At 47.6% G+C, this 13,068-nt stretch overlaps 1 protein-coding gene across 3 annotated transcripts in view; it reads right to left on the bottom strand.

Annotated features, from left to right (window-relative positions):
* DNPEP (aspartyl aminopeptidase) overlaps nt 1-13,068 on the bottom strand; it is a 297,181-nt gene that overhangs the window by 102,502 nt on the left and 181,611 nt on the right. For all 3 annotated transcript variants that reach the window (XM_069616885.1, XM_069616887.1, XM_069616886.1), the window contains exons 9-10: nt 8,849-8,926; nt 3,509-3,592 (exon numbers count right to left, since the gene is read on the bottom strand). In XM_069616885.1, coding sequence (XP_069472986.1) covers nt 3,509-3,592; nt 8,849-8,926 — 162 coding nt within the window. The remainder of the gene's footprint in view (nt 1-3,508; nt 3,593-8,848; nt 8,927-13,068) is intronic.

Raw genomic sequence — 13,068 nt, 5'->3', positions numbered from 1 at the left:
ATTCCGAAGCGAACACGTTCGTGGAAAAAACGGAACTGAGGCTACGGGCGTTGTGCGTCCTACTTATAACATCCGGTGACGTCGGCTCGACGGAGGCCCTCGAGGACAGCGTATCGACGTCATCGACGCAGATGCCGAAAATGTTCCGAAGCAGGCAGCTGTGGTGATTACCTGTCATAGATGTGTAATACGTCGGAGGACACAATCCCCTCGAAAATAATATTCTGGAGGTGGGTTGAAAGAATTTCACCTTTCCCTCCATCAAGGAAAGAGGCTATAGATAAAGCAGATACTCAGGAACAGCATGCAGACAATGTGGGACTATTCATTAGTTAGTCCCTAACGTGCGCTGTTGGTCATGAATCAGGGAACTTGCACAATTACGTAAGATGCACAAGTGCCAGTCTTTACCATTAATTTCCTGAAGAATGTGGGTCTTTGTGTACAAGATCAATCCGTGTGTACAGCCCATGCAGGTGGCATGTGTGCCAGTCCATGCCGAAGTCCGAGAGGGTGAGGTGGGAAAGTGCAAGGAAGACAGTGGATCTAAACATTCATGTTTTTTAACAGTGAAGTATATGGAACTAGGATATTCAGAATGGAAATTAGTGCGTGGGAGCCCAGGTGGGAGGTGTAAGGAAATGCTTGGCATCATCAATGAAGACCGACACAAATGAGACACAGTTCATTCAAGAGTGTTTATTGCCCTTTAGAGTGTTGGTTAAACACCTATCTAAGCCTATATCTCAGGATGGGAGCAAGCTACAACCATCAAATAATAATAACAGTCCTAGTCGAGTCTGTCAAAATAAAAAGGGCCTATGCGATTAAATCCATTGTCAATCCTTACTCAATACAAAATGGTGTGGGACAGTAGTGTATGCAAAAAAAGGAAGTGTTCAAGAAACAATATGTCAGGACAGTTGAGCAGTTGGCCTCCCATCCCCACGCTTTCAGCACGGGACAAGGCAGCACGCTCGAACCTCGTGCACACACTGGCTTCCTCGGCACGAGGACACAGTTCAATGGTTCAGCTGGTCTCACACCCCTCTGGTAAAGTCTTTAAGAAACAAAAAGGATTCTCAGAAGAAACATCTCAAACCACAGGCTTCCTCCGCCTTAAAAACAAAGTTCACTTTGCTTGTCCAACACAGACTTTGTTTGTCAGAATCAGTATTACCTTCTTTCCCAGCGACTGCTGGTGCTTGTAGTTCCTTTTGTTACTCATACAGTTCAATATCTCAGTATCAGGACCTTCTGTGCCAGTCTTTTTGCCATTCTCTTATGTCTGATGTAGCAAACAAAACACAAAAGTTCCTTTCCTTTGTCAAGATTCTCACATTCATAAGTTCACGATTGGTCTGTCTCCTCTGGGCTCGGACCACGGGTTACGCTCGTTCGGGCTCAGACCCCTCTTTTATAATGTTCACAAATCACAACTTGTCTCCCTCATCCGGACTCTAAACATGGATCCCCTCTTCCGGTCTGAAATCCCTTTTGACCAGACGAAGTGTACGAAAAGAAGTAGTGGAACTATGTTTCCTGCTGGGCTTTGCCCACTCCCCACAAACCCTTGACCACACTCCCTTCCACACGCAATACAAACCCCCAAACAAACACACCTGCTGTGGGAATGTTCAGTGCAGTGCACTGAAGTGCATGTTTCAACTTCTTCATACACTTATTTTAAAACAAAACCATTCCGGAACTGTTTCTTTTTAAAATAAGAGTATAGGAACAGTAAAACTTTTTTTTTTTTTTTAAAGTAGTGTAGCACCGCTCCTGCCCACTTCGACCACTGCTTTTGACACCAGAATCAAAGACTTTCGACTGCGCAGGATTTTGCTTGACCCGTAGCAGGACCACTTCGACTTACAATTCTTTAACTTTCACTTCTGCCACTTCTCAGCTGGATACCTTACAGAGACCTTCGACTGGGCTCACACTCTGTGCCAGACCATTCTGTCTCACGGCTTTGCTCTTTTGGACTACAAGTCCCAGAATGCACATTCGAGGTTTTGCTCCCACTTCACCAGCTAGAGGCACTTTTGGAATTTAGACAAAGTTCGTCACACAACAGGTTATCCCGCCTTAGCTTCCCTCGAGTCACAGGGTCTCCATTAGTGGGTCCTCAATGGGGATTCACTTTAGGTCAGGATCCCAGCACCTGCCCCATAACTACCTAGGTTTCTGGAACTCACCCAGGAAGCCATCACCGATTTAAACACTAACAGAAAAGTGTAGCTGGAGTTTTGGTTCCCTGGGGCACGGCTTCCCTGACACACACTAGTGTCTTGGCAGTCCGTCCACCTTCTGGCTTCTCAAGGTTCTCCCAGCTGCGGACTTCTCCTTCTGGTCTTCACGGTTCCTTCAGCATTCCCAGCTCGCTCAGTGTGTGCCTGGGTGGCTGACCTTTTATAAGAGTTTATTGGAGTCAGGTGTGAGCAGTTGCCCCTCCCTGCCTGACCTTATTGGGACAACATGGAGACTACCCATAGAAATACATTGCTTATAGGGTAATCCTCATGACTCCAATCTGCCTCTTCTTCGTCCCAGTAGTTGGACTTCTAGAATGGAAGTAGGGATTGTGGGAGTGGCAGGTTTTCCCGGAGAACATGGAACATGTCGGCTTTTGTCAGGATGAAGGGGGTAGATGTATTGTGATGGGTACATGGATTTTCTATTGGGTTTTAATTTTCCTGGTCGCTTTCTCCTTTTTCCTACAGAAAGGTACTGGAGGTATGATGGGACTCTGCTGACTTGACAACTGAGGGGATGTCGAGTAGAGGTATCGGAACGGGAGGATTACCATGTCTCGCCCGAGGTCGTGTCTCCCACAGTCCCAGAAGACCCCCTGCCCAGGTGATCTTCCCTCGCTCGTCGACACCCAGGGTTGGGATCCAAGAGTGATGACCCTCCCCTGGCCACCTGAACAAAACAAAAAAAACTTGGGAATAGCCCGGGAGAAAGACCTCCGGTTTCTCACAGAGGGTAGTACATGCATGCATGGTAGATTGGGTGAGTATTCTTAATGAGGACAATGTTGTATGTTTGGAGAAGCTAGTGGTGGCAGGATTCCTGCAATGCACTGTGTGTGTAAGAGGGGAAGTCACTGGCCCATAGTACAGTCTCTGATTATTATTATTATTATTATTATTATTAACAGCTGCACAGGAGTCCTGCAGTGCCTCTAGTGCCCTTCATTTGCATAAGGATGTGGGAGAACGTCTGGTCCACAGTAAAGTAATGTATTGGATAGAGAGTACAGCAAAGGCTTGCAGTTCCCTCACTGCTCCAAACTGAGAAGTGATGGATTGCAGAGAGAGACGGAGTGCGAGTATGTGTGTGTGGTCATAGCACTCAACAGTCACAAGATACCCCAATTCCAACTGCAGTGACATACTAAAAGCTCAATTCCTGTTCAGCGGAAAGGATAATTTTACAGCCGAACAAAGGTGGCTATCCATCCGCAATCAGATCCCCCTGCACGAAGGGACTTTCCACTCACCTCCTCATGGTCGTAGAGGGTAATCATACGAACGTTGGGGTCAGTGGACAGTGAGGCTGGAGGGTCACAGGAACGGATGAGAGCCTAGAAAGTAAGAGAGAGAAGGGATACAAGCGTTACAAGACAGCAAGCACCCCGTAAGTCAGATGGGGCCGATATAGTCTGTGGTCTACCTGGAGCACTCAAAGCAAAAAGGATGATCACAACAAACCTTGTCAAGTTATGTTAGCAGACTTTTATACTGCACTCAATCCCCATTTTAGCAGTTTCAGAGTGCCTAACCGCACAGAGTACTGTGCCCCAGCCAGGGCAATCCAGACCTCAGTCTGAAGCAGGAATAAAAAAGGGCGAGGGGAGGATAAGAGGATGGGAAAGAGCTGCTACAAACAGGGAGGGCAGGATACAGAGGGGGGCAAATGTTTTGCGATAGCATCGGCGCTGGTGAGTCCAGTTAGGTGGATTACAGTGCTGAAAAAGGTAGGGGGGGGGGTTATGTTCTCAAGTAGGATCAGTGGCTTGCGCTTTTTGGGTAGATATGGAGAATTGCAAGTTAGTACGCAATGTGTTGTCTGCAGGAGGGTCTTGAGTGTGTGCTCAGGCAATCCTGGAAATTTGGTGGCTTATTTGCCCGGGCCTCTCTACACGTTGTATTCCAGGTCAAACACCAAAATGCTAATATGTGACTGTCTAGCATAAACCGAGAGAGTTAAATGAAGAACAGACAGACCATAAAGGCGAATGTTGTTGGTAACAGAAGGTAAGTGATTGGAGTAGTCAAACTAGTAGGTAGTCCAGAATCACCCTCAAACCTGGAAACACTGCAACTCATGCAAACTGGAACCCATTTGTTTCTGTTGTCAAACACCACACCCAAGATGGCCGCCGGCACTAGACAAATCAGGAAGTCATCTAAAAGACATGATAAGCGCTCTAGTCTACTCCACGAGACCAGCAGGGGGACTCAGTATTTTTTAGCAGCACAAACCACAGAACACTACGTTCCTATTTCCTAGTGCCTTGCTTTCTGGACCCTGCTCCCTGCACTGGTATTATATTGCTGCAGATTCCAATCGCCAAGTATCCCGATCCTGGTAATTTTTATCCCGCTTTCCCCCCAGACTCTGGTCAGTCCTCTAGCCAACGTCTTCTTTCCTGTGCACCTCGCGCCTTTCCCCTTCTACCCTTCCAGTCTGTTTGCTGTCTTCTACGCAGCTTTCCCGCTTGAGCTAGATATGCCGATCTTGCAGCTACCTTCTCCTCTTCAACCTCCTGGATGCAACACATTCTTCTCTCGGTATAATTCCATGCCCAGCACCTTCAGTCCTTACTTTCCTGAACTGAGCCGTGCACTTTTGTCGTGGGGTGCCGCTCTCGTGCTACATCGCGCTCCTCGCCTACTTGCTCAGTTACCTTTGGAATATGAACAGTAACTCCTTTTCCCTCATTCCTCGCTCCATTTCTTGGCCTGTTCTGTAATTCCATCCTCATATTCTCGCAAAGATGACTGTTCCCACAGAAACCCACTATATTTGGTTCATCCTGGACCATTTCTACATCTACTAATCACTGGGATTCTCGATAAACCCAGGACATCCTACACCAGGCTGACTAGAACAGGACTACACAGAGGTTTTTTTCCCCTTCCTTAAGGGTTTTCCCAGTTTTTGCATGACCTTCGGTTTCCATTCAGGGGTCCGACATGGACGGGGATCATTCTAATTTTCTCCCCAAGAACTCCTCCTTCGACTTCAGGTTAGTGTTCAAATCTACTTGTGATATAGGTTTTGAAAATTTCTAGTGCGCACCAAACAGACTGAACTGTATTCGGGCACGGAGGTACAATTGAAACAGCCTGGCAACTTGATGTCACAAAGGGTAGTTTTAAGTGCTTGTGCCATGTCATGCTGGACCTTATTGTATTTCACAGTGAGGCACAGTATACATGTAGAAGATCAAACATGGCAGTTGGTGTTCGCTGCCTGCTGACAAAATCAGTTTATGAATCAAGAAAAGGGTGCAGACATACAGTCCGTAAAAGCACAAGAGCAAGTTCATCAGTCAGGCTGAGTGGTTGATGTGTGTTAATGCGTGGGGTTAAAAATCAATGCTCCCAGAGCTGCTCTTCCTGGTCCTTACATCCTTGGATCTCCTCCCAGAAAATCCCAGAACTACTGCCGCCCCCCCCTCCCCGACGTATTAGGTAGCTGCTGTGTTGTGTGGGTGAGCATGTCTGGTGATGGGTCCAGAGAGGAATGGTCCACACCTCCCCTGACGGAAGCCAGTAGCATGAAAGGACCATTAATCTGCAGCTCAGCCTGAAAGCGCTGCAGCAGATCATGGCCAGGAGTGAAATTGCGGCACCAGGTCCTGGGTTTCCTCGTTTCCTCAACCTTGGCAACAATACCACCAGAAATTCAGAGACCTTATGACTGGAGACCACAACCCCAGTATGAGACACGGGTCTTGAGTGCTCTACCCCAGGGGCGATTTGTAGTAACTCAGAGCCCAAGTGTGAACATTCAACAGCTCTTTTGTTTAAGGTCATTGTGGGGCTCTCTGTGCACAAGGAACTCATAACACACTGGTGGAAGTACAGAGAGGAGCGTCATAAGCAGACATATTGGTGTGCACTCGGCCCCTGTGGCTGCTCTACCTTGCAGAGCATCAATGCACCTCCCATACAGGACCTTGCCCTCTCCAGTTAGTTCAAACACATCATTCAGTTCAAATCTCCTAATGTTCGCCGGGGGCTTGCACTTTAACACGCATAGGCATGGCTATTGTCCAACACTTTCTCAAAACATTGTTTTCTTCTTGTATTGATACCTTGCTCCAATACAAGCCAGGTGTGATGATTCCAAGGAGATAGTCACCTCTACCCCAGGGGGGACCACCCCAGGGGGGACCATCCCCTTTGGGACTAGGGATGTGAGCTTGCTACGCTTAACACACCCTAGGTGACAGGATAAGTGGAATCCCTCTGGAGGTCACTCGTCCTTAGAGGATAGCGATTCCAAGAGGGGAATAGGTCACTATCTCCCATCCCCAGATTCTAACACCTTTGTAGGGTATTTAGGGGTTGGATTTTGCGATGAACATGTACACTCTTTACTAATGGCGGACCTGGCTTCTGACCCTAGGTATGACCAGTCTCCTGTGAGGACCCACTGGAGGAGCATCAATGGAACAGCCCATCACTGAGGAGTCTGAGCAGGCCCTGCAGAGCTTAACTGTGCCAAAGGAGGTGTGGCTAGAGAGAGGGAACACCAGTGTCGGCGGCAGCACCGCAACATGCACCAGGAGTGTGCAGCGATGCGTAGCTAATGGCCATCCAGAGCAGTCCCTAGCAGCTGCGAGAACGAAGGAGAAGGCCTTTCGGAAGGCCAAAGCGGAGTCCAACTGAAATGTCGCATAAGTGACTTTGCACCTACCAAGCTACTAGAACAAAGGGGAAAAGGCCAGAAAGGCTGATGCGGAACCCAGATGAATGTTGCATAAGCGACTCTGTGGTGAGAGGAGAACCGACCAGAACACCCCTGCTGAGGAGCCACGCTCGAGGCATTTAGGTATGTGGTGGCTCAACTGGAGAGGGAGGCAGGTAAAAGCGAAAGGAGAAGCATACCCCAGAGCAGGGGAGTGAGAAGGGAAAGAGTCCCGAAGTGCACAGAGATTGAGCAAGCCCCAGACTGGGGTGAGTGTGAGAATACCCTTGAGTGGGGAGTGAGAATAAGCAGAGCCCCAGAGTTGGGGGGCCTGAGAAAAACAGAGCAGGGAGTGAGAAGAACTAGAGCCCCAGAGCGTGAAGGAAGAAAGAATCCCAGAGTGGATAAACACTGAAAGAATCCCAGAGTGGGAAGAGACTGAGATAGACCACGACTACCTGCCCATCTTGTACTGAGCTATGGTCAAAGGCTGTTATTAAAAACTGACAGGGTTGGGGTTATAAGCCAGCAGCCACCCCTTCCAGAGTGCCACAAAGTCTTTCTTTCGGAAGACAGGGACAGTGGTTAGGTTAGGGTAGGATTCCAGACAGAGGGCTATTACTTTTTTGACATCCTGACAAGCACCGTTTTGACTTCTTTTTGTTATAGAATAGGGTTTGCGCTTGTAGATTTAGGGAAAGATTATTTGGAGTTGACAAAAATAAAAACCTTGAAAAAATGTGTGGTTGTCCGAGTCCTATACCAACCTTCCACATAAGCAAATAATGGTATTCATTTGGTACGGCTGCTGAGCGTCCCTCATACAGTACCCCCACCCCAAAAAATAAGAATAATTCTCATATTTCACTTTTGAATAACTAAATATAGGTTATTTGTCCCCCAAGTCAATATCCTTTCCTGTATTCTTCATCTGCTGCTGGGGGTTCTCCGAAGAGCATGCAGCATTACATTGTTCGACGGGTGTCTAGAATCCAAGCCTCCTAACCATCACAGTCGACTTCAAAATCAACTCAACTTTTTACAGAACGAGAGGACACGAAGGATCTGTGAACTGGTAGCATTATCTAGTCTATCGTCAGAGGCTTTGCTGGTGGATCACTATAACCCAAACAGCAGCTGCTGCCAAGATAGGTAATTGCCCCTGGCATTGCGAAAGCAACCCCCGATCACTGGGACTCGCCATGCAACCACCTGCCAGGTGCTCTGTGTCTTACATTAAACCATCTCAAATGTTTATTTATCGTGCATTTGTATGGTGCCTACACAGCAAAACGTGTATTCCAAAAAGTACTTGTATAACATGGAAGTCTGGATCCACCCTCAAGAATTATTCAACTAAGTAATTTGTTTTTGTATATTTCTTACCTTTTAATTGAGCTCATTCCCCAAAGCTCGCAAGCAGATGCTGTGGTGCAACCTACGAGAGGCAGTCAACTTCACTGTCACATGGAGATAACGGGACAGTGGCTAGTATGTGCCTGGGTTACCTAGCAGCGCCTGTGTCAGGTTCTGACACACGTGTATCTAGTGGGTACAACGTTGTTTCATCGATAGTCGTTTTTTCAGTATTTTCAAATTTTTATTTTACAAAAACACTTTGCCGAAAAAACAACAACATTTTGGGGGGGTGGGAAAGGGCAGATAAGGGGTTGGATAAGGGGTTAGTGGCGTCCAAAACAGTGAAATAGGTGGGGAGAGGGTCTTGGGGGAGGGAGAGGAACCCCCCCAAAAAATTGCAATGATTTTGTTCGGCAAAATGCTTTCGTAAAAACACTGGTCGTCAAAACGACTGTCGATGATATGACATAGAACCGTCTGGTGCGTGTCTTGGTTTTACCAGGCCATTCTAGCCATGCATGAGATTGCAGTGCTCACAGAGTTCGTGGAAGCCACTCACCTCGAGGGCACAGTAGCAGCTGTGCAGGTTATCCAGTCGGGGGCCATAGATGAACTCCTCATATACGCCTCCCAGGGTCTGAAAACAAAAAAGGCATTGGCAGTTATCAAACGAGCACTTTCCAAACCAATTGCCCCCAATGTGAGGGCATGCTGGAGCAGGAACCGCCTTGAATGATGCAGCCCATGCCACGTAAATCCCCATCAACAGCCTATACCCCACCCATGATGGCACATCCTCCACTGGTTGAGAAATGAGAGCAGAGTTTATGCTTAGTTAATTATGGTGGCGTTCTTTCAGTGTTATCAACATGGTTTAGAAATCTGTGTTTATTGGTGCTTACCCTTTTGACGAATAAACCAAAATCCCAGGAAACATTTGTTAAAAGAAATGTGGCCCTGATTGCATGCGTAACATTTCTTTTGAAGTATGTGTAGCCCACGTCCAATTTACAGGAAATCTCCCATGGTACTGAGAAACGTGTAGCCCTCTGACCCCCATATCCAGACCAGCTAAAGCAGGGGACTGGTTTACTAGAGAAGCCTGCGAGGGAAAGGGGTCTAGAGGAGATGGCTACATCTCAGAGTCCCTTGCAGGGGGCTAAGTAACGATCCTGGCCGTCATATGCTTGCTGGAATGCCCAGCGGTGGGATGGATCATTTATTTATTTATTTAAATTCTTGATAACGGGCCAAATCGCCCGCAGGCCTCACGGCGCACATAAAACAGTACAAGACAGGGACAATCAGTAGAAACAGAGAAGATCAGAGACAAGAAGGCGGCAACAAGCTAATCAGAGGACTAGGGTGTGTTCAAGAGATGAGTCTTGAGGTTCTTTTTTTAAAGATAACCAGTGAGGTGGAGCTCTTAAGGTGAAGAGGCAGCGAGTTCCATAGAGCTGGCGCAGTGACATTGAAGTTGGTTTTTCTAAATTTGACTGAGCGAAAGCGAGGCTGACTAAGCCTGACCTGCTCAGTCAACCCGAGTGATCCTCTGCGGAATGAGATTGGTTACACAGCCTTAAGCATCTGCTTTACAGTGGAAGGTAAACGAGTTGACGTTTATGGTACATGAATGTAGAGGAAGACCTTGAGCAAGAGAAAACACTACACTGAGGGGCTTGCTCGCTCTACATTAGAGGAAGTGTTTATGGCTCTGCAAACTATGTACAGCAGCACATCGGGTGCCCACAATGTCGGGTGTTCATCAAACCCACACAAACAAGGAGATGAGCACTCCCCTCCTCCCTCCTTAATCCAGTCATGTCATTCAAGTATTTGTTAACTCCGGGCAGCAAAGGACATACAACACTTGGAGGAAGGAAATTACGGCTCATACATATACATATAACTATATAGGGCTAACCATTACGCCACCCTGGCAGCAGCCTGCCAGGGGATTACCTTTAGCAAACCTCATGGGTGTGGGCTGTAGGCAGGCTTGACTGCTAGGGAGATTGGCAAAGGTGTGCTTAGTAGCCCCGTCTCCAGGTCCTCGAGTACTCCCCCCCACAACCCCGCCCCAGCTAGCGGGGGCCCCTTGCCTACATGGGGCAATGGACAGATGCTCTAGGACAGTGGTCTTCAAACATTTTTGGCCTGGGCCCCCATGATCAAAATGTGGGCTGGCCGGGACCCCCCAAAAATAAATGGACAGCAAGTCCAAATGGCTATGAACTATCACGCACCGTCTCCACACCTTACTCCCAGTATAGACCCTGGGCTCCCCGACCTGCTCCCATCACAGTTTCTGGGCTGCCTCCACTCCTACCCAGTCACTGGGCTCTCCCCACCCCAACACAGACCCTGGGCTCGCCCCATCCCTCTCCCACCACTATCCAATGGCTCCCCCATGCTGCTCCCACCATAGTCTCTGTGCTTCCCCCCCCACCCTGCTCCCAGCACAGTCCCAGGGCCAGCTGCGACTGGTGAATTTTTTAAGTGAAGGGGAACAAATATTTCCCTCAGATATGCCATAGCGAACAAGGGTAGTGAGGAATCCCGAACCAATCAAGAGGGGAATTGGGGGGTGGGGGAGGATCAGGGGCTTCACCCCAGGAAATGTTTCAAAATAATGGGTTAAAATGCTGCATTTTAGAACAGACTTTAATTAACCCAGTTTACCACTCTTACTCCCATCTCTAAAAGGCATAGCCTAGTAACAAGTCTTTCTAGAACAAGGGTCATTACGTGAGGCAGTCGAAGGAAAGATGCAACATTATTTTATATGCTAAATCTGGTCTTCAGCATGCAATGACTATTGTGTTACGATAGCCGTGTGCAAGTAAACGGTACCATTGCAAGCTGAATACCAGATTTTATTTTGTCTAGAATAGAGACTGCGGCCTAGATTATTTAAAAAAAAAAATAATAATGCAATTGGCGGCCCACTGTTTGAATACCGCTGCTTACGGACATCATGCTCTCTCTTCATTAAGGTGCCGACGGGACACCAGGGTCCAAACGCCCCAGCATTCCTAACAAGCGCTCATTGGTGGGCCCCCTGGTCCGGGGTGAGATGCATCCACCTGCTCCAAGAGCTGGAGTCATGGAAAGGACAAGCCCTTATAAAGGTGCTGTGTGAATACTCAAAAGGTGAAACTTCAGTCTTCCAATCTAAGGAAGGAAAGCCTTTTCTGCTACAGCTAAATATTCAAACGAAGATCAGGGAATAAATGCACTGGGCCGCTGCCTCGTGCCTGGAAGCAATGATACTTTGAGCACAACCAACATTTACAACTGGTAAGCACTGGAGTAAGGCTTGCTTAGCAGTGGGGAGCCAAGAAGTACACAGTGAAGCCTCTAAAATTAACACCCCGGCCTGTCCTCGCATTCTGGTGTCTGCAGACCAGCATTGATGCTACAAAAGCTAAGCAAGTACCAGAAAGCCAAGAAAAACACAGGCCAGACGAATCACGACCACCACCATGCAATATTCTCGGATTACCCTCTCCTTGTCAAAGCAGAGATGTCAAGAGAATTTCCTAAAACATGATTTTCCCTTTTAGCAATGTAGAACACATATTGAGCAAACCACCAACTGTACCGTACCATCTAGTTGATTTTGAAAGGGCACTAGCCCAACATCAGGAGAAACCTCAGATACTAGACTCTGCGGAGTGAAGGCACGGCACTGTATGCTCATGCCAGAATAAAACACAACTCGCTAGGGAAAAAAGGCCTAGAGATTCTTGCAAGGAGAACAAGTTTTAAATCGCACAAAAATAGGTAAGCCAGCAAAGAACTCTGCTGCGTGAGAATGTTCTGCCGCAAAATAGTACAAGTCATTACTACGTCATACCTACAGTAAAGAAATACCTGCATGGCTAGTTGGGGGGGACCTTATACATAGGCGGCAACCTACATAGGGGATGTCCATGAGGGTCCACCCACCCCCTCAGTGATCCTCCCTCAAATAGCTATCCCCAGGTTTCGGATCAGGAAGGGTCTGCCGGTCACCATGGCTACGTGAGGGGAGACTTCCTCCACGGAAGCAGCGATTATCAAAATCCAGTATGAGATGAAGGTGACCTAAATGACATGGTCCAAACAGCTCTGCCTCACAAATCAGCTGCCAGTTTACCAGGACCAAACTACTTCTCCAAGCTGAGCCTCAGGCCAATGGTGCTGCTGCATTACTTCAAGAAGTAGGTAAAATAAATGCTTGAAGGGAAAATCCATCATGGTGGTATTTTAGTTTTGAAAGATCTTATCCGAAAAAGGTAAAGACTCTTTTCTTGCAGTTGAAGTCCAGGTTCTACTATGTACCTCCTTGATCTATGAGAAGGCAAACTGTATATATATAGCTTCCGAGTGTTGGTTCCAGCAGGCCGGTGCAGCCCCTTAGGAAGGCACAATGCACCCCCATACATCTCTTGTGTCGCCACGGGCAAGGATATGCTTGGACTGGAGGTGAGGAAGGAGTGAAGGTGAAGAAGCAGATGAACAAAGAAACCCAGAGTTTCTAGGTTAAGTAGCACTTCGTAGTTTCTTAATACCCCCCAAAAGTTCAGGAAAGGCTTTCGGGCGCAGCTTTGGCATGATTAGTCTTTTGCTTCAAAATCTACTGCATTTTACCCATGTGCTGACCTTATTTACATGGTAACAACATAGGCACTGTGCACATGAGGGAACAAACGATGCTGGAAGAAATCTTCGAGTGTTAATCCTGCTGCACTCTTCTCGCCACACTTCCCATGTCATTCAGCCATTTCGTACAAA

Source organism: Ambystoma mexicanum, chromosome 9, assembly GCF_040938575.1.
Source record: "Ambystoma mexicanum isolate Mex_15411 chromosome 9, UKY_AmexF1_1, whole genome shotgun sequence".
Taxonomy (NCBI): Eukaryota; Metazoa; Chordata; class Amphibia; order Caudata; family Ambystomatidae; genus Ambystoma; species Ambystoma mexicanum.
Note: the sequence above shows the minus strand (reverse complement) of the source record. Positions and strands in the feature narration are given on the sequence as shown.